Source organism: Alligator sinensis, unplaced genomic scaffold, assembly GCF_000455745.1.
Source record: "Alligator sinensis unplaced genomic scaffold, ASM45574v1 scaffold721_1, whole genome shotgun sequence".
In the NCBI taxonomy this organism is placed as follows: domain Eukaryota; kingdom Metazoa; phylum Chordata; order Crocodylia; family Alligatoridae; genus Alligator; species Alligator sinensis.
In genome coordinates this window covers 1875264-1897543 of record NW_005841857.1, presented here as the reverse complement: position 1 = coordinate 1897543, position 22280 = coordinate 1875264, and the positions used below count along the sequence as shown (strand labels likewise).

Below are 22280 nucleotides of genomic sequence, written 5' to 3'. Positions count from 1 at the left end.
ATCTCCATGTTTGCCCCAGCACACGTCACTTTGTCATGCTTTGCGCCACTTTTTTTTCAGGGGGTGAAGGGGTTGCAGCTGGGAAATCCCAGTAGCAAATTTTGCCCTTGCACTCTAAATTAGCAGTGCTGAACATGGTTCAATGTGCAGTGAGTGTGGTTTGCAGTGCTGCAAACCACACGTACCTGCACATCCAAATCCAGCCACGTAATATCAAGACTGTGACACTCTGAACACCACATTACAACAGATTATTTAGACTGAATAGCACATTTTATTTTAGATCCCTACATTTCAAAAAGGGGCCAAACTAGTTATCTACCACTCTGAAAATATAGGGGGGACCATTTAGATTAATGAATATATGTGATACCAATTGCTACCTCAAGTCTCATGATGTATAGTATTTTATCTAAAGGTTTGGTGTCCAGAAGAATTATCTGGCACTCTCAGCTTTCATTTTAAAAGCAAGTTTCCAACCCCATGGCTTTCCATGACTTCAGTGGAAAGCTTGAAAATGACTGAAATGTAAAGGCTTAAGCCAGGAAGAAAAAAAGAAAAAGAAGCTTTGATTTCTATTTAAAAAATAAATTAAAAAAAAAAATCACGATTCCCTCCCCACATCCCCTCAGGATTTGGGATTAATACAATACACTGACTACTTTCAACTGTTGGGTCAAACAACTAAAACTATAAGTATGATGTTCAACTCAATATGAGTAAGTACATCTATAATCAATTCAGATCATGCTTTACTCAAGAGTATGCAAATTAAACCAAAATCAAATACTATCATTTATATCCCTTGGAGCTATAAATATTGTCTTCATTTGTTCTGGTGCATTAGATGATTTATGTTTGTATCCTTCAACATTTCTTTGACCACTGAATAAAACAACCTCACTGATAGCAGAGGAACTACAGCATGCCAGCCAAAACCTATGCTGGAGAGTTGCCAATGAAAGTCCTCAAGCAACTTTAAAAACAACTCCATGTCAGATCATTTTGTTCAGTTCCCCAACATCTTCAACCATGAAGCAACAATTGCAAAAAGGAAAATTAACTTACACACATTTAAGGTGAACCAAGAAAAATTTTTCTTGCATTTTTCACTGCACAGTGGCCCATCAGTTCAAAAGGAGTAGAGGCCCCCCACTCCTGCTCCCCTGCCCCCAGCCTTGCCTTTTACTTGATGGTTAAGACTCCCTCCTGAGAGATGAAAGATATGGGTTTGAATCCCTTCCGGCAGAGGAGGCCATACAATCCAAGTGTCTCATCTTCTTGGAGCATGCCCTAACCACTAAGAAATTACTTAGATAGTGGTCACAACTATTTCCATCTTCTCCAACTGTATTTTTGCATGAAAACTGCTGTAACTGCTGCCTTAGATGAGACAGGGACTAAGTAGCTGAGCTCAGATGATGGCAGCACCTCTGTGTGGCAACACAGCTTTAAGCACTTTAAGTAACTTCAGTCGTGAAAGTTTAGGCAACTATGAACTCTAAAGCACCAGAGCACCTCTCTACAACAAAAGGTAGTATCACAAGATATGCCACTGCCAGCCTGAGACCTGCTCCACTCATTCCATGTACAACAGCACCCAAATCAGAAGTAACAGAATCACATTAGTGTGGTTCTGCACACATGCAAATAAACTCTGTTCAGAGGCAGAGCCAATTAGCACATGTGTAGTTAAATGAGTATGGTACTGCACCACTTCTTGTTCAAAACCTAGCACCCAAGAAGTGGGTATGAACAATTTAACAAAACCTACTGAAATAGAATTTAAACGAGAAAAAAGGATCTAACATCCAGTCTCTAATACTGTCGCTGGGCACGGTAGATTGAATTGGAAGGCAATGTCCAGGCACATGACATATCACGGAAGTAAACATGAATCTAAGATGGTGGTGTCGACACAAAAGCTTCTGATTTTTCAACAGTGGGAGGATGTTCTGGGGAAGACTGCTGCCAAGAGATGGGATCTGTCTGACCAGAACATCTTTGGGCATCATCTGGCCAACCTACCAAGGACAGCTTTAACCTAGGTTCCACGGGGGGTGTTGACCAAAATGCTTTAGTAACAGAGCACACAATCCAGAGGGGAAACCACCAGAAGCAGCAGCTCAACTCTGGGAAAGTGCCACAGAACCACAGGACACCAACCACAGGTGTAAAAAGGGAAGCAAATAGGTTGAAATGCAAAATGTATCCAATGTACGTATATAAATGAAAGAAGTATGGGGAAGCCTTAGCCTGTGATAAGAACTATGATCTGATGGGGGCTGGACTAGATGACCTCCCTTCCAGTCCTACTACTTTATGACCTAGATTGCATAGCATCCAGGTACTGAAGGCTGATGTCTCAAAACTTAACGATAAGGTTTGATTCTTTTCTTTTGGAGAAGGTTGTTCATTCTGGTGTGACTGCTGGTTTTTAGATGTTTTCTATTCAGAACCCCACTCAGGCCAACAGTTTTATATGATCTCGTTCATAGCCACCATTGTTTCTGCATCATTAAGATAAGGAGAGGATTTACTGTGCCTTAACTACTCTAACAGAACTGCCCAACCATGTGAAATAAACCTGGAGCTAAAACTGCCCTTCATTTAACTTTCATGGAGCACAGAGCAGGAGCAAACACACAGCTACTGCATATCAGGGGCCCCATGGTGAAGCCCTATCTGTCCCCACAATTACTTGTTCCGCCTGGTGAATAAGATGCTTTGTGATGTTTGTGAAGGCCCTGATCTCAGGTGGAGTCACATCCCCTAGTTTGAGAACTGCTACTCTATAAAGAATACCTTTTCTTAACTGCATCCATTGTTCAGTTTGACTGATCATGCCATCTCAAATAGCTTCTCTAAGATACGCAGTCAATTATGAATTCTCTTGGTAACTGACCAAAACATGATTAATATTGTGAGAAAGTGTTAAAAATCAAATCACTTTTTGTGTATAAATGTAATTAGGTACAGAAAAAGAAAAAGAATATTGATGCCAGGCAGTCGACCCTATCCAAAATTTGCTTATATAAAAATATTGAAGAGTCTCTCTCTCAAAATGTAGAAGACAGACTTTACACAGAAACATGACCTGGACACATATAGCTTGCTTATGTCAGTCATTGTGCTCAAACAAAATTCTCTAACTTCTGGATTCTTAATTTAAGTATATTCAAATGTTTCACATACATATGCATCACTTCATTAAATTTCAAAATAAAGTAATTTATAAAACTTTTAATAGAAATTCCTACCTTGATCAGAGAGAAAATCTAGCATGGTTTGGAGAAGGAAGGACAGATGTCGGACAGAAAGAGCTGGATTCCCCATTCTTCTAGAGGCATAGACCAACTCGTGAAGTAAACGCATTTGCACTGCAGCCCATCCTCTATGAGTTCCTGCAAAATAAAACACTGGAATTCATTTATCGCATTTTTATTAAAAGCTAAAAAGTGGTTTAAAGCACAGTTATGTTTGGGTCTTCTATAGATGTGATAATTTAAAGACATGGTATATAAACCTGAAAATATTAAAAATGCAAGTCAGCAGTCAAATTTAGAGGCAAAAAACAGTAAAAATGCTTCCCCCACCCTTTCACTAGAGTACCTACTTACAAAGTCAACTTCTAAATTTAGTTGTACACTCTTGCACTACACAGTGAAGTTACATTTACAACTTAGAAAAATCAGATTATCCTTTCCCTGTGAAGTAGGAGACAGAATATGTGAAGCTTTTTAACTCATTAAGTAAGTAGCGTGCCATCAAACACTACTCCACTCACTATAAATGTTCACTTTAAATACAGAAGTTTTTTTAATCAACCGTTATTTAATTTTTACAAAGAAAATATTTATTTCAAAGAAATCTTAATAAATCAAAGAGAAACAAATATAATTTTTTCAGGGTACAGACCTAAAAAAAATTAATCTTCATGAAGGAGGCAGGGATTTTCTGTTGATGCACCACAGCAACTGCTCACATGCACACTAATGGCTACAGGAAGCTAAATCAAAGTAACTGCACTCCCAATGAAATAAGGGCAAGTTAGCTTCCAATTACTGCAGGTGAACGAGAATGACACAGCTACCAAGGAGCAGCTGATGGTGAAACCTTTCCCCATTTTACCTCCTGATAAGATGTTCATTAAACTGAACAGTTAGTTATAACAGGGCAGTTTGCAAGCAGTTCTATTGTGCCATTAATTTGATCTAGTTCTTAATGCTTGCAATACTGCTAAAAAGTATCTAGTTGAATATTTTTCTTCAGCTATTATCCTTTAACATCTGGCAAGTCTCCTTCCACAAGTTTTTAATGGAGCCTAAAATCAATATTTTAATTCTTGCTTCCACATTAGCATCAGTGCGATTATTAATTAATATTGCACGCTTATGAAGCAGCTTTGATCTCAAACACTTCAACTGCATACGCACAATTTACATAGCGATAGTTCAGTGAGGAATAGAGGTATCTTTCAAATCACTTCAGGGGTAAAATATGACAAAGCAGCAGCACAAAACAGATTAGGACAAGAAATGAAGGACTGAATGAAGAGTTTGAGTAATTCCATTCAGCTCATCTAAACTGGAAACAAGCCAGGACTCTATCATTAACAGTCCTAGTCTTGCAAAGACTGCAGTGAGTCTAGCATTCTTACTCTGCAGTAAGCTGTAAGCCTCTTACCTTCTATTTCTCATATTAATTGGCAATCAATTCTATATCGGGGCAGGCAACCCCCCACACGGGTGCCAGAGCATGGCACACAAAGGCATTTTGCTTGGTGTGCACACCTCAGCATGGACAGTGGGGATGGGGCCGGGGCTGCATTGCCATGACAAGGATCAGGCTCCTCGCAGCTCCCCTGCCATCTAGCCCTGGCACACCAATAAATTACAAACTGGGGTTGCTGGTTTTTTTGACACTGCCCAAAAACATAGCCGACCCCTATTCTATATTGTATAAAGCTCCCAAGTTATATTCTTCAGACAACCTACCAGGAACTAGAATGAATGAAAGAGGACCAGGGACAGGCGAGGACAGACGCAAGAGTTACAAAAAGCACTAGAAAGTTCTAAAGACAGGGGGGAGACACAGGTATGAAACTAGGTAAGGTGGGAAGAGACGTGAAAAAGCAAGATCTTATGACATTTCAGAATAATAGAACAGAAAAAAAAATATAAATCATTTGTTCAGTCACTCTTCTTCAACCATAAGGATACTTGAAGTGATCACTGTGGTTCAGTGAAGTAACTAAAAGCCAGCAGTCATTAAACGCTTGGAAACATGGTTCAAACAGGGAAGATACAGACCCACAACTGCTATTTACATGTTCTAACTTAGTGGAAGACCTTCAAAAGATCTTAAGGCAAAGGTGAAGAAAAAACTGAGGTCAGTTATAATGGGTTGAACTGGATACGTCATTTCCATTTATTCTCAAACTACAAAATAGGGTCCCAATTTGCTTTGAAGAACTGAAAACCCTTGACATGTCTAGACATCACTGCTAGCCAGGATTTCTACGTATGCTGCTATTCAAACGTGTTTTAAACTACTAAAATAAAAAAACAGGACATTTAAATAAGGTGTGAAAGAGACATTAACCTTAGCTGCTGTGGGACCAGCAAATGCTTGCTGCTTAACCATCATTATAATATGCTCAATAATTTGTCTTGTATGAATCATCTTAATAATTATGTTATTAAACTACTTTACTTATACTCCAAATTAAGGAATCCTTACAATCTTCTCAGAGGATACATCTGACCCATGGTTGAAAGCATGAATAACTCACCTGCTGCAACAGTAGGTAGCAAAATATGAATGAGATGGTGCACAAGAACCAAAAAGTGATGCCATGAACATCACATGTATTGAAAGTAATAGGAAACCAGTCTACTGTTTAGGACTTCTTTCCAGGAACACTTGCAGAAAAAAGTAGTATGCAAAAACTGCAATAAAAGGAACTATAACCAGAGTCTGATATTCAACTTGCAAAGAATTTATAAATAATATTAAATGAATTGCCCTTCAAAAATAGATTAACTAAAACAACTGAATAACCAGGCTAATGCAAAAACTTTTAGAAAGTAGAAAAATCAAGACAAACTAAAAATGTAGACTTGTGTTACAGCAGTTCTCCACTAGAACAATATTAATGCTATAGCAATGAAGATCTAACTCAATAAAGTAAGTGTGAATTTGGAGAGGGGGGAAAAAAAATTATCCCTGGAACAGTCATATCCAGCACACCATGTCTGTACCATGATAACACATGATAGTCAAATGTGACTTTCCAGTCATGAACAAATCAATGTTTTCCTAAATGGAAGAGACCATCGTAAGAAATATTTATTGCTGTTCACTTCTGGAAAAGAAACACCAACTGACATCATTCATATGATTACAAATTGTTCCCCTTACTTGCTCTGCTGTATCAAAGTTAGTCTATACACCTCTCTCATGAGGGAACAATTTTTTTGCAGCTTTTCAGAAGATAAAGATAAAAACCATCATCAATAATTGTAGAGAACATCCAGTGCAGGCAGATGCAAGTGGATGGAAACAATAAGATAACGTACTTGAACAGTCAGTAGTAGTTCTCAGATATCAGAATGTCAGGTTTGTTGAACAAACACCGCATCAGTATAAGGTAAGATGAACGTGCTTCTTTACAGAACTGCTCCGATTACCACATCTAGACTGAGGTAGATAGAAGATACTATTTCTCTTCAAGTCTTCCAAGCAACTTAGTTGCAGGGGGTGGTGGGAAACAAAATCAAGCACCTAATCGAATATGCGAAAACCTACTATCCCACAGAGGCTTACCTTTGCTGAAGTCCTTAGGATCCAAAGACAGACTATAACCAGGAAGCGTTTCCAAAAGCAATTTGTAACAGGCCCTCCAACCAGGCTCTGGTATGCTGGGTGCCACACACTGCATTGCTGCTATACGTTTGAAGAAAGCGGACTTTCGGTGAAAACCAATACGTTCATATAGCTCAGAAAGAATGCTGTAACGCTGAATTTTTTCCTCTTCAGAAAGCTGACATTTCAAGGGAAAGAAAAAAAGAAAAAAGAGAAACTAAGTACTTTTTACTAAAGCATTCATTTATTAACTAGAGGATACACTGGACAATAAAAGGAGCCAATATTACAGATTTAAAGGATGATGCTAGTGCTAGAGATTATTTGCATCTTCTTCAGTGCCTGTGTGCTGAATTCTATACAGAGTTGAAACAATGCCTGCATTTTCTAAGACTTTTTCTATATTTCCCACAACTTCTGTGGGCTAGGAGTTGAAGCGGACAGACTCAGGAGAGCTGGGCTCTATCCCAGCTACACCACTGGTTTGATGGCCAGTCCTGAGTCACGCTTCCCCTCGCTATGTCTATCAGTTCCCCACCATAAAGTACTGGTGGTGATAGCAATGCAGACTTCCTCAGTAAAAGACTAAGAAATCCATGGATGAAAAGTACTGCAGGAAAGCTAACTGTTCTTAACAGATGACACTAAAACTACATTTAAAACAAAGGGTTGCTTACAAATAACATTTTAACATATCATTTATCACAAAGTAAATGAGCAGCTTATGGTCGTGTTCGGGTGACCTTGTGGCTGTAATGATCCAGGAAAAATGCGACGGAAGAATCTTTGTGCACGATATCTTTTATTGGACCAATGCTAGTTGGGAGGGACATGGACAAGCTTTCTGGTACCCCAGAGCCCTCCTCAGGTCAGTTTATGACAAGCAGACATATCAGAGCATCTTCAAAATAAAAGAGGAATTTTAGCTAAACAGAATTCACTTGTTCATATTACAATTTGGTTAGGAAATTAAGGCTGAAGCTCCTAACCTGGTATTAAAATATATATCATTGCCCTGAAATGAACAAAATCCCTTCATCACAGTTACTGATAGATATTGAAATGCTATAGTCAAGACTTATAAGTAGAAAAGACTTTAATGTTCATTTTCATCTGATATAAAGTTTCCAGCAGCATGGCATCCCTTAGTGTTGTAATTTATTTTATCAACTCTTTGCTAATACCTCTTTGTGAATCACCAGTATCACTTAGTGACAGCCTAGTAGTGTTCCTTCCAAACCTTGCTAGGCAAATGCTGCCCTCCCTCTTAACTTATGAAATATCATGAGATCACAGTACACGATGGTATGACTAAAGGAAATATACCACCGAGTTCCCAGCTACAATGCAACTTCAGTTACTCTTTTAATACAATATTCACCTTTTTTTCTAACCTTCCAATTCCCCAGTCATAATCATCACATCCCCTCCCATCAGGAAACCAGAGAAGTAATTAGATTTAAAGCCACTGGTAATACTATTTTATTGCATTCTTTCAGGTGCAAGACTGGTTTGAATTTAGTTCCGTTTTGGATCAGTCTATCGCACAGTAGTGCCGTGATCAAAAGAGGTTTTCTGGCAGACAAAAATGTTACGCATCACTGTGGACCTTTTTTGTGAGAAAGCGAACCTAGGCTAGATTTATGGTCATCATTACTGCACAGGAACAAAAAAACACTCATGTTAGAAATACATTCATTATTACTCAGTGACAGCCAAACCCAACTGTCTGTCTCTCAAAGACATTAGCAGCATTAATTCATGCATATGAGACTAACTCAAAAATACTTATTTCCTAGGATCACGTACAGATATACCAGTTGGTTGGTTTTCAAACCTTCTTCAAAAAAAAAAGGAAAAGACCATACTACCATCCCAGGAATCTTGGAGACTGAACACATTATTGATAATAGGTCTCCGTGCTTAATTTTTTCTTTAATTTCAAATTAGTGGAAAAAAAAATCATTCTAGGCAACAGCAGATTATCAAATAGGGTCAGGAAGAAAGTAGTGAAAAGTTTAGTCTTGACATAAATCAAAAATCTGAAGAACTAACTTGATCAAAAACGACCAACTTGCTATTTTACAGACACTCTACTTTTGGTAGAAAAATCTCAACAGAGATCATTATTTCCTCTCTTGCGTGAGTGGCAAGCTTTCACTGAAATCAGACAACTAGAGAAAGGTATCTTGTTTGGGAAAACTCAGAGGCTACTAAACAATATTTCAGTTCCACAATAAACCCAATAACAAGCAGTAACATGATCTTGCAATGGATCACTGCTGACACCTAGTGTACATTGTACAGTTTGAACAAACCATCATGGTGCAAGGCTTCAAATATCTTCGAAATTAACCTGTTTTTACTGGATATTTCACAATGATTTCAAGTGAGAGCAACTTCACTCAGGAAAGTGACAACTAAGTGTAAGTGACAAGGCAAGGTTTTCTGGTGATACCTTCTATTGGTCCAACTGTATTGCTGGGAGAGACGTTAGACAAGCTGGGGCTGGGCACAACCTTGCCTTAACAATGAATGTAAGGTTTGTCAACACATCTCTATTGCCATGACAAACAACACCCTGCACCACCGCGACAAAGCCAATGATTCTAACACATTTAAATCAGAGAATGCAGCACCAAACGTCCTCATGGAAACTATGCGGGTAAAATCAGACAAATACTCTAAACAAGAATAAAACCCCTTTCACAGAAAATAAATAAATAAATAAAGGACAGAGACATGCAAACACTGGTAGGGGAACACCTCAGGAAAAGTGAGATTTGCCCCCCCTCCCTTTCTGATGTCACAATTCTAGTGCTTGCAGCAAATCTACAGAGCACCTTCAAAAAATGAGTTTAGGAATAAATTTTTTGTAACCATTCCTGACCATGTCTCTTTGCTCCTGCTTTATAACCCTTCTCTATTCTCTTAGTGGTTTGCAACCAGGGTACTACACAACATTCGCAGTCAAGTATGTGTACACCTACACACAACTCACAAGATAAACCCAGAGATTTCAAATAGGAACACATTGCATCAAAAACATTCAAACTTGTTACAGCCTGAATTCTTTTCAACAGATGACTTGTTCTATTGTTTCCATAGTCAAAAAAGAGTGAAAGCTTAAGAGTCTGCATTTTCTGAGGGGTGCCTCAAGTCTAGTGAGATTGAAAGCCATTGCATTAATCAGACTGTTTTCATTTATATATATCTATATCTATAGGGTAACACACACATTTTTCTTCTACCTGCTCTTTAGCTCAAGCTGTGCCCACTTCTCTACCAGACATGAGGAAGACATTCTGAAACCAAAAGCTTTTCTAACATTTTTCCTGGATGTAACAGAGGGGCCTTCTCAAGGCCGGTCTGCCACTGAGCCAACCGCCCGCCTTCTCGCCTGCCATGTCTTAATGATACATAATTATGGTGTTAATTAGGCGGGAGGCTACTATCTGCGACTCCATTCCACCCCTACACCGCAGCCCAAGTCCTCGCAAATGGCATCCAGATGACACAATGCTCCCGGCCTACAGCTGGACCAAGCTTAGCCCTCATTGTCGGGCCTCAGACACACACGCATTCATACCACCCTCCTCTCACCAGGGCCTCTCACGTTTCACCCCCTCTCACAGGGTCTCTTTCACACATCAACAACTTGTACCACCTTGCTCCCTCTCAGAGTGGGCCCCTTCAAGCTTAGGCTTTATCTAGCTCATACCTTGGGTGGCAGATGTACCGTCTTTTGGGCCTCTCCTGCAACCCTCACCAGGGTAGCAGCCAGCCAATTGCCCGACCGGGTCCACGCTTGCCCTGGCACCTCCCAGGGCAACTCTACACACACACACACACACACACACACACACACTGAGCTCCCAGCCCTCTTCTCCGCCCCCTCACTGGGGTCCCTCTTCTCTGCCCCCTCACTGGGGCCACGGGGCTTCCCTCCCCAGTGGGGGCTCAGGTGGCCATAGCCAAGTCTGGCCCCATCTGGGTCTTAAACCCTCCTTCGGCTCAGGTCACCGTAGCCATGACTGGCCCCTTTGTACCCACATTACTGTGGGGGCTAGGAGTTAAGGCGCACCTACCCACCTTTCACTGGGGTGGTAACTGGCCTGGCATTTCCTGGGGACTCCCACACCACCAGGAGCCCCACCACCCATCCCTGACAGCGTGCAGTTTTAGGTCATGCCCAGGAGACTCCAAACCATCCCCTTAAGCTCCTGCCTTTACCTCCAAGATATTGCATACAGCCTTGCAGCCAAGCAATTTTTCTGCCTGGCCTGCCAGCAGCAAACCGCTCTGTTTATATAGATGACCAGAGTTCTAAAATGGCTGCCGTAATCAAGCACCTGCTGGCTGCTTGCTCAGCCCTTAAAGTGGCAGGCACCACCAGTGCCCTTTCACATCTGACTACACATTTGATCAAATAAAAGGTATCACAAAAAAAACTCTTGCCTCTCATATTTCCTAGACGATCACAGATAGTAACACTTAAACAGGATTGGAGCGATGATGCAACTTGAAAATATCGTAAGTTAGAGTCTAAAGCCACAGAAAACTACCTCAAACGTAAGAAGATTCCATTCATTATAAAACCTTTCATAATTAAGTATTAACAAAATAAAAATGTAGACGTTATAAATTAATTTAAACACCATGTTCAGAGCACATGTCACTGATTTTTACTCTAATTGCAAATAGTCTGCTAGCACTTTTTGAAAACATAGGTTTGGGTGCTCTACTTTCAGATACTACAGAGGCTTTTCAGAACATTCCAAATACCTGTTCTTAGCATGTTGCTCAAAAGGTAGTTACTCGGAAATGGAGACATTGAAAATTACTTGTCACTTTAGAACAGTGGTCTCCACACTTTTTATGGTGAAAATCACTTTTCGTAAGTGAAGGGCACCCCAGGATCTACCCCTCTTCCCCCACAACAAGCCATCTAGGCTCTGAGCCCACTCATCCAGCCTGGCCTGTGCAGCAGGGGGCATGGCTCAGCCCAGCCACGTGCGTCCTGCCACTCCTGATTGTGAAGCCTCTGACAGACTGAGATCAACTGCCAGAGGCTCCACAATTGACCGGTCGATCAAGATCACTGCTTTAGAAAAACTGGGGTGATACATATGATCTGAATAAAAGCTCTTTTTCTAAGAGCTATCAGCACAAGAACAAGAACTCCCATAAAGAGCATAATTAAGAAAACGTAGGGTGCATTCATAAAATTTAAAATCAATACCAACCCTTCAACCCTCCTCACTGAACCATTTGACACACAGGTATAAAGGAGGACAATTTCACAACAATAAAAACAACCCAAGTAAATAAGTTGGAAGAAGATTAAAATGAGTAGTGAATAATAATTGAGAACCGTCTAAGAACATTTTCCTAGATTTCTAAAAGCCAAGGTCTTGGAAAAAGGCTATGCTTGTTCATCACACACACAAGAAAGACTGGAAGTCAACAGTAACAAAAAAACAACACCTAACCATTTTAGAGAATGGATAAAATGAGTTAAAGGATGCAGGAACAATCTTATTACCAGGAAAGTATTTTTGAGTATTCTAGGGAAAGAAGAAACCCTCATAATGACATGGCTCCCTTACTAAATTGAAACAGTAGAATTAGCCATCATAATGCAACATATGTAGAAGTGGGGGAATACTTAGCATCCCAGAAGGATGCTCAACATCAGCCTGCTAAAGTGAGACACTTAAACCGCAGTTCCAAAAAACTTGCATCCAAGAGGTAAAGCAGGCAAAGAACTCTGGACTATTAATGCCGATTTTCAACAACTCTTCAAGTTCCAGAAGAATGAAAGAATGCTAATATGTTAATATTTTTAAAGAGCAACTGGAATGATTGGATTATTTTCAGCCTGTCAGCCAGAAACTGATCCTACACAAAGTTAAGAAACTGATATGGGACTCTTAATAGAGAGTTATAGGATATCAATATAGTTATTGAAGGAGCGCTCCTCTAACTTGATAGCTAACTGGGACAAACAAGAAATCCCACTGAGATGACATAGCCAAGAGGTTCAGTGCAATATACAAACCATTTATTTTAACAGTTTATTGAGTAAAGAGGGCATTACTTCTATATATGGTAGTGATATTACTGCTAGCAAAACAGGGCATCCAAGTCTGGTACCCACAATTCAAAATGGACACTGGGGTAAATAAATAAATACTCTGCTTATGTAGAGTTTAGATTATGGCCTGTATGGGATGATTTGAATAGAGATGATCCCGCCTATCCCCTGAGGGCCGGGGGGCTTTAAACAGTGCAGCTCCAAGAGCTGTGCAAATTAAAACGCCCAGAGCATCACGTGCATCAGTATCCCCGTGTTGAAAAGTGGCGGCAGGGTGCTTTGAACTAAAGCTGGCTGAACAAGCTTTAAAGCACCCGGCTGCCGTTTTTCAGCACAGGAACGCTGCTACACATGATGCTGGAGTCTGCTGGACTGTGGTAACTTCCACGCTCCAGCTGACTTGATTAGACAAGTCTGCTCTAACACGCTGGATTTACAGTGTGTCAGAGGAGCCCCCCTGTAAGTATGCAAGAGCCCTATGATTCTAAGAAAAAAGAGGGGGAGAGGGGCAAGATTCACAGAGTGCCGCAAGAATCAAAGGATTAGAAAATATGTCTTACACTGCCAAACTGAAGATCCTCAGTCAGTTTATTTTATCAAAAAAATGATCAAGGGATGACTGCAAAGCAATCAATCAAAAACAGTAATTTAAGAGGGCCCTTCATTCTACAACAGGGGTAGGAAAAATGCAGCCCGCAGGCCAGATGCAGCCTGCCAGGCCATTCTATCTGGCCTGTGGAGCCCATAAAAAATTTTGAAAATTAATATTTATCTGCCCCTGGTTGCCTGTCATGCAGCCCTTGATGGCTTGCCAAAACTCAGTAAGTGGTCCTCCGTCTGAAATAATTGCCCGCCCTGGTTCTACAAGATAAAGGTACATACTGAGAACCAACTCCAGCAAGCTAAGGCTACATACACATGTTCAAATGATCCAGGAGAATTCTCCCAGGTTAGTTTTCCTGGTAGTGAACAGGCATTCTGGGACAGATATTCCCATGCCAGGCCGGGAATTTCCTGAACAGATGTTCCAATCCCAAGCCACTGCACAGCCAGGGAGCCCTTGTGAACATGAGGAGAAGCCTTCTCAGGAGCCTTTAACCTTTATTGTTCCCAGGTTATTTTTCTCCTGGAGTGGCCATTTTTGCTCCGGAAGAGAAATCCTGAACAGCCTTATATTAGTGGTTTCTACTGGGGAAGCAGCAACTCTCCCAAAACAAACTGAAATGTTTGCACATGGCCTAAAGCTGAACAAATTCAGGCTAGAATCAGACAAAACATTTAAGAGTGGGGATAATTAATCATTGGAAGAACTTCCCATAATTTTTGTAATTGTGACTGAATGTTTCTCTAAAAGATATGCTATAGTTCAAACAGGAATTCATTCCTGGGAAAGCATTTTCTGGCCTTACAGTCTATGAACTTTTAAAAAATAAAAATAAAAAGGTACACCCTGGACTAGATGACACTGTGAAGTCCCTTCCAGCCATGCTGTTCTATGATCCTATGATACAACTATGGAAGCAAAGACATTTGAAACATGGTACTTGTTATTTCATGTGGTTCAGCTGGGTTTGGCTACTGTTAAAATAAACCTCAAATTACAAAGTACCTTCCATTTTCAGAAGCACTGAGGACATATTCTAACCCACCTAAGGTGCATAAGTCAATTTAGGCACCTACCTGCAATCCTATTCCATCCTGGTCAAGTCTCTGAAAAACTGTTAAGGCAGGTGGGTCCTCCTCCTCCAGGTTTTTTTGTGACTTGGTCTTAAGAATCAGATGATGGTGTGTTACAAAAGCAGACATATTAATATATTTCCAGGGACTTGGAACAGGGTGGAATATAGTTTCACTTAGGCATTATTGGCTGTATAAGTGGATTTAAGTGGAATACAAGCTGGCCTCTGCTTCTCCTAGTCTGCTTTTTGGCAGCCTATTATGGACCAGACTTTAAAGAGGGCAACTTCCTGTTTGATTTTCAATTATCCCTCATTGTATTAAAGAAAAAACTTTTAAGTGGTTTCTTTTTCCTTGTAATTGGATGTAGTAATTTATTCTTCATAATTAGATACACAGATAAGTCTTATTATAGGAAAACTCCAGGGTAATATAAGTAAGAAGTCAATTACATAATTTCATTTAGTATGGGTAGGAGACTGCTTATAACAGACGCCCTTCCAATCACACACACACTTTTATTGTGGTGAGGTGCTCTTGTCTGTCTGGTACTGTTTGCAAATTATGATGCTGATTCCATTTCTTTCCTTTAAAACAAGATGCTTCTTCCTTTATGTTAATGAAATCAAGAGAACGTTTCACCTGGAGCAGTGCACCCAGTTTTGGGCACCACACCTCAACAAAGACATAGACAAATTGGAAAGAATTCAGGAGAGCAATGAAAATGGTTCAAGGTATGGAAGGAAACACAGAGCGAAATACTGGAAGAACTGAGAGTATAAACCTAGAGAAAAGAAAGAGACAGAAAGAGCTGATAACCTTCAAACACAAACAGGGCCTATATAAAGAGGACTGTGATCAACTGTTCTCTGTACACAAAAGGGACAAAAGTAACGTGCTTAAACTGAAACAAGAGAAATTTAAGTTAGAATGTCCTTAATATCTAACTATGAGGTTGGTTAAATTCTGCAAAATATTACCTGAAAAGGCAGCCTCCATCAGCAGAAGGTTAGGCAAGCGTGTTAGACATGCATTTACCTGAGGTTGGTTAAAAGAGGAAGGCTCCTAACATGAGCAGAGGGTTAGACTGGGTAAGGCATTGGCAACGCTTTATGTCGGGGAGGGGGTTGGGAGTGCTGAAATGATACTGCTCGAGTCAGAGGTAGGTAGGCATTAGGACCAAGCTGCTCCCACCCACTACTACTCCCTGGCACTCAGCTGCACCATGGAGCAGCAAGAGTCCCTCTCCACCAAAGCTCAAGCCACATAACCACAGCATGACACAGGAGGAGCTCCCCCTCCATCAGAGCCCCAGGCAACCGACTGTGGTTCAGTGCAGGAACAGCTCCCCCTCCGGCAAACCTAATCTGTCTTGCATCATGCAGGCCACAATTTCACCTGCTGATTTTTGTAATCAAGTCAACAACTTCTGATCAATCTATGGCACCTTTTTATATAAAAGCTTCAAGTAATGGAGGATCTGTCATATTCCACAATGAGTAATTTTAATCAGTTAATTTTTCTCATTTAGAAGACCACGTCCTTTATTTCTAATTTGAACTTGTGTAATTTTAGCTTCCAGCTATGGATATTGTTAGGCTTTGCTTATTGGACTAAATGACCCTCTACCACCTCTCCAAGTACATATGCCTAGATCTTACATTACAAATTTTCCTCTTTTCTTAATGTGTACACTGTAGGAATTATTCTCCAACAGAACTTGGTTTTAATTGAACAGCTCTTGGTACATTTATGTAGACACAGGCAGTGCGAGACTTTTCAATACATCTTTTTGACACGAAAATACCTCTTAAATCACATTTAGTCTCTACTTAATGAAGAACAACACCAATAAAAGCCTTCACTTTCAAAAACCAAGCCCTCACACATTTTAGATAAATCAAGGTTTTATTTGCTAATGTTTTTAACAAGTTTTGAGATGCCTGGATGTTACTGGTCTATCAAGGAGCTAAGCATTATTTGTCAAACAGAAAAAAAAAATCAACGTTTTTAAATAGTAGATTATGCACTCACCTGACGAAGGTTGATATAAACTGCACCCTGAAGAAGCTCAGAAGCTTCCATGCTTCGTTTCTGTATTGCCAAGACTCTCACTGCCTTCACACAGGCTTCCAGCTCAATCACACCAGCATTCTTATACTTGAAAAGAAAAAAGAACAATAACTATGATGACAAATATGAAAATGTGCCTCTCCCTTAGACGCAGTAATGCCTCTACCCCCAAACCTCCTCAACACACAAATCAGGATTTTCATTTCATCAAAACCAAATAACTACCTCTTACTGTTGGCTATCATATTGGATTAGCAACCTATGATGCATGCCAATGAACATGTGAAAATTAAGCCCTAGATCAGTGGTTTTTAACTTGTGGTATGTGGATGACTATGATCAACATGAATACCCACACATACAATTCAAAGGGGTCTGGTACCTCCATTCAAAAAGTTTAGAGGCCCACAAATGAAAAAAGGTTGAAAACCACTACTCTAGGTCATCTATCACAAAGTAATGGAGCAAAACTAAATGCAGCTACTTTCTTACCTCAACTATATTATTAATTAGACATTGAAAGCAGAATTTTGATTCGAGAAAACAGATGGATCAGGGAAAAGTTCAGAATATTTTCATATATGTTACAAATCTTTATTATATTAACAGTAGAATACCATCAGCAAACAAGTTATACCTGGACAAATATAAATGGCTCAAAAGCAAGAAGTTATTAATATTTCTCAGTCAGCTTTACAGTGGTCCTTTTCCAGTCAAGTTCTCTTATAGCTTTGAATCAGAATTCTATATTGTGCCTTTTCAAATTACTTAACTACAAAACACTTGAAAAAGCTTATATAGAAGTGCCAAGAGGGTACACGTTTCCATTTTTCCTCAAAGTCAATAGAACTATAGGGCCAGGCTGGAACAACAGTGCCAGCTCTGCACCACGGCAACAGGGCAGGGCTGGAACCCTGCTCTGTGCCCCGGGCTGCAGCCTGTTGGCACAGGTAAAAGGTAAGGGAACTGAAGGTGAGCCACAATGCATTTACTTTACCAAACAAAATTGACAATGGTCATGCAAAAGTTTGTCTGGATGATCTAGAGTATAGGTTGTAGCAGTGTTGATCTAAGGACATATGCAGACAATGGCCTTAGACCAATACAACTACCAACTATTTGAGTTGGTCTAATAAAATATGTCCTTGGTCTATGTCCTTAGGCCAAGGGCTTTGGGTAAATCTGATATCTTTTATTAAACCAACTCAAATAGTTGGTAGCCATGTTGGTCTAAGGACACAGGCAGACAATACAGCTACCAACTACTTCAGTTGGCCTAATAAAAGATATTAGATTTACCCAAAGAACTTTGTCTGTCTCTGGATGATCTGAACACTGGAGAATTAACGCTGTGTTTGACTATGATTATAGAAGTTAAGGATAGGAAATTAATGGGGTAAACACTTCTCAGAACGAAGAAGCATGAGAACCTCAGATACCGGGCAGCTAAAAAGCAAGGCCATGTATTTCAGTACCTGAGGGGAACCTCAAGAATGAAAAAGAAAAGGGAAGGTTCTACAAAAGCTCCTTAAAAGTTACGGGGAAGACATGCAATACTATTTAGATGGAGCTGCTACTTCTACACTAGAACCAGAATTTACCCTGCTTGTCACTATTACACAAAAATCATTGGGAAGCATAGGCATACTGGATACTTGGAAAATGCAAATACATCCTAAGTAGTCATAGGGCTGTGGTTCAATATATCATTTGAGACATATCACTTGTCAACAAATTACTGTGCGACTCAGAGGATAACTGACACCAAATTGAAATGAGGGCCCTATCCCATAATACAAGTCTCACAATCCCATATTTCCAAAAATAAGATCCTGTAATTGCATAAAAGATCACATGTATCCTTGAATTAACTTCTCAAGTCATCATCATTGCAATACTCTTCAGTATAATTTAACATTTTTATCTTTATTTGGAGATGGGCCTCATGGTTTTTAATCCCATAACTGCACTGTTTTTCAAAAAGCCTTTTTACCATTTTACAACATTTTAAGAAACATTTAGACTCTAGGGGAAAGGAAACCTGAAGTGAACAAAATGCTGAAATACAGCTGGTCAACTTTATAACACAATTCAAGTAATCTGTAGAAAAGATAAGGATACCCAACTAATTCCAACACAGAATTTAGTATTGTTCACCTTTTTCACTGTAAAACAAACCAAACCAAAAAAACCCCCACACAAACCAAAAAAAACCCCATTTATAACCATCTTATTACCACATAGTCAAAGGAGGTAGCCAAGAAACAAAACTGGAATAAAGCATGATGAATGACTAAAGACTGTGAAGTTTCTTTTCTTCTTTTTAAGATCAGTTTATTTAACAACATTTGTTCTTCCCAGTTCCTTAGTTCTATTTATTCAGCTATGCTCTGAATATTTGCCTCCAGAAACAGTTGATAAAACCATGGTTCCATTACTTGCAAGCCCTTCAATAAGGTCTGCAAGGCATCTCTCAAAAAGACTGTCCTAGAACATGCACAGTATATTAATATCCAGCTTACACAGTGAAGTAGAAGTATCAATGGAACTGAATATAAATATTCAAAGCATGAATGCACCTTAAGGTTTTTCAAATGATATCTGTCATTTGTAGAACTTTTTATGTTTACATGATTAAAAAGTGCAAACCGATTAATTCAAAGACACCATGCAAAAGCAAGCATTGTATACAGTACAGACAACATATTCTATGGTTACTATTTTTTTTGTTTTAACGCTCATGTGTTTTAAAGCACAAGTGTACTGACAATGCATCAAATTTGCGGAAATTTCTCATAACACAAACTGCATTACCTTGCTATAGTAAGAAATGGCTTCTTTATATTTATCGATGATGTCTTCAGGGCTAAGGCAGTTCTTGGCACGACCTATTTCAGCACTGGTATCAGCATTTATGCCATTTGAAGTAAGGGCACCTTAAGTGAAACAGAGCAGAGATCGAGCACAAAGCCTCTAGTTAAAATTAAGCACCTGTAAAAAAAACTAAAATAAAAAAGTAGGTTTGTGTGAAGTATCCATAATGAATATTTAAAGAAACTAGGTCCTGGTTGGGTAAGTAATCTCTCAGTAATATTAATCCTTACTAAGAACTCATATGAAAAATTAATTTATTTATAAAATGGCAAACAGGAGATAACTACTCAGTTATTAAAGAACATTAAATATATTAACATATAGCCTTTTACATCCCCTGAATATCCATATTATGAAAAAATTATTAGACTATGCTTAAAAGAATTAAATCTTTGAAAAAGGTCTTCCATTAGCACAATTTTCATTTTTATTTTAAAATTTCATTTACACATTTATAAAATCTGTGTGTAGAACAATTTAACATAATACATTCTACTTGCCAAAATGATCAAGCTTCCTTTAAAATGAACTCCTTAAGTCTGAGGCCCAGAAAAAAGCACAGGAAGACAGGTAAGCCTTGCAGCATGTCCCAAAGGTCTTCAAATACAAGTCTGCCATACATGGCCTGCGGAAGCACGTTCAAGTGTGGAGGAGAGCCTAACCTAGCAAACCTCAAACAGCTTCCCTCCAACTAAAGGACTCTTCAGCGTGAGTGTTACAGATGATGGAACGAGGAAATCAACTATCTTAGTCCAGATCTGAACCATTTTGGGCTTTCGTTTAAAGATGATGGAAGGCAAGTTTTATGAAATTTACATTTTATATATAATTTTCCCGGTGACTCTCAGGTAATTTCACAAGGGTACATGAGACAGTTTTCACAGCTTCATATATGCAAAAGAAAGGAATATATATAGGGCCTGACAAAGAAGAGAGCAAGTCCATTTCTAGAGGTTAAAACCTATTACAGTTAGCACAGTGAAGAAAACATTTAGAAAGACTTATGCACCTCTTTTGATAATCATGTAAAACCTAGCCTCTGGGATTCCAACTCCATGCCTGTATCTATACTACAACAGTATCACAAAAGCTCTCTCTGCTAAGCTAGTCCAGAGAATTTTGCATTTTCAACATCTGGACTTTAAAATGCAATTGCAGTAAAGTGTATGAGGGTAAAAAACCCCCACCTTCTTACTCAACACCTGCATCTTCTGTGGGGTCAGAAAATTATACTACCCCGATGGACAGAAAAAACCAAACAACCTTTTAATGTACTTTATTTACTCAACAGGAAGATGAGGATTTTTTCCCCCAAACAGCATAAAGAAAAAGCTCCTTGCCTTATATTTGTATACAGGGAAACCTCATTAAATATGCTGTCTATCATTAAACTGCTGCCAAAAGCAACATGTGCTCAGTAATGGAAACCAGCTAAGAAGTTGATTAAATGAAGCCGACACTGAGCATGACTATAAAACACATGGCCTGTATGTGACAAATATATATATTTTTTTTACAAAAATATTTATTTCTATATATAGTAAAATTCCTGTTATCCACGATTTTACTAACTGGCACGCTCTGCTAACTGGAATTTCCGGCCAGCTGGATGAGGGGAGGCGGAGGGCAGGGGGAACTTTGCACGTCACGGCTGCTGCCACCACCCACTACCCAGCACTGCCGCTGCTCTGTGTGAGGCTACAGCCCCCACCCCCCGCTCTGCGTCTAGCTGGGAACCCCTATGCCTCAAGGAGCCGGCATTTTTAGAACACCTGAACCCCCCCATTCCCCACTCATGCCGGATAGAAGGGATTTTACTGTATATAAAAATCTGTATCTCGATATCTATCTTGATTGATCAATCGATCGAGATTGAGATCTCTATAACTGTACTTCTAACAACCTGTCATGTGACCATTGTAGTTCACTTGACAGACCAAAAACACACTTTAACAGTTAAACAGGCCTTTTACAACGTTTGCACAGCACACCCATTACCATTCCAGTGTTTTCGCTCGTCGTCACCATATTAGTCATAGTTGTCTTCGTCACTGTCTTCACCATTGTCCTCTTCATTGTTCTCTTTGGAGGACTTGCTTCTGAAAAGTCTGTGCCAGTCCCCTCTCTTCCATATGAGGTCCACCATCTCTTTCCCATCATCCTCTTCCATCTTCCTGTAGTACCAGTTCATTTCACTCAGCCCCATTTTAATACAGTCCTCAACTGTGTGGTCTGAGTGCCTGTCTGTGAGCAGGCTCCTGGCCTTCCACAGGGCATACCTGAAGCAGGAGATGAACTGGTCGAAGCAGGCTGTCAGGGCCCCTTGCTGTTTGGTCAAGTGCCCATAGAGGATCGCTTCTCTGGTCCAGGTCCTGAAACCCATCACCACCAGGAGGAGTGCACATATTTTCTTCTACACCTCACTGGCATATAGATTCATAGATGTTAGGGTCGGAAGGGACCTCAATAGATCATCGAGTCCGACCCCCTGCATAGGCAGTAAAGAGTGCTCGGTTTAGATGACCCCAGCTAGATGCCCATCTAACCTCCTCTTGAAGACCCCCAGGGTAGGGGAGAGCACCACCTCCCTTGGGAGCCCGTTCCAGACCTTGGCCACTCTAACTGTGAAGAAGTTCTTCCTAATGTCCAATCTAAATCTGCTCTCTGCTAGCTTGTGGCCATTATTTCTTGT

At 39.8% G+C, this 22280-nt stretch overlaps 1 protein-coding gene across 1 annotated transcript in view; it reads right to left on the bottom strand.

Moving 5' to 3' along the window:
• TRAPPC9 (trafficking protein particle complex 9) overlaps positions 1-22280 on the bottom strand; it is an 843209-nt gene that overhangs the window by 781862 nt on the left and 39067 nt on the right. The window contains 4 exon segments of the mRNA XM_025214635.1: positions 3261-3404; positions 6829-7045; positions 16676-16801; positions 19529-19650. Coding sequence (XP_025070420.1) covers positions 3261-3404; positions 6829-7045; positions 16676-16801; positions 19529-19650 — 609 coding nt within the window.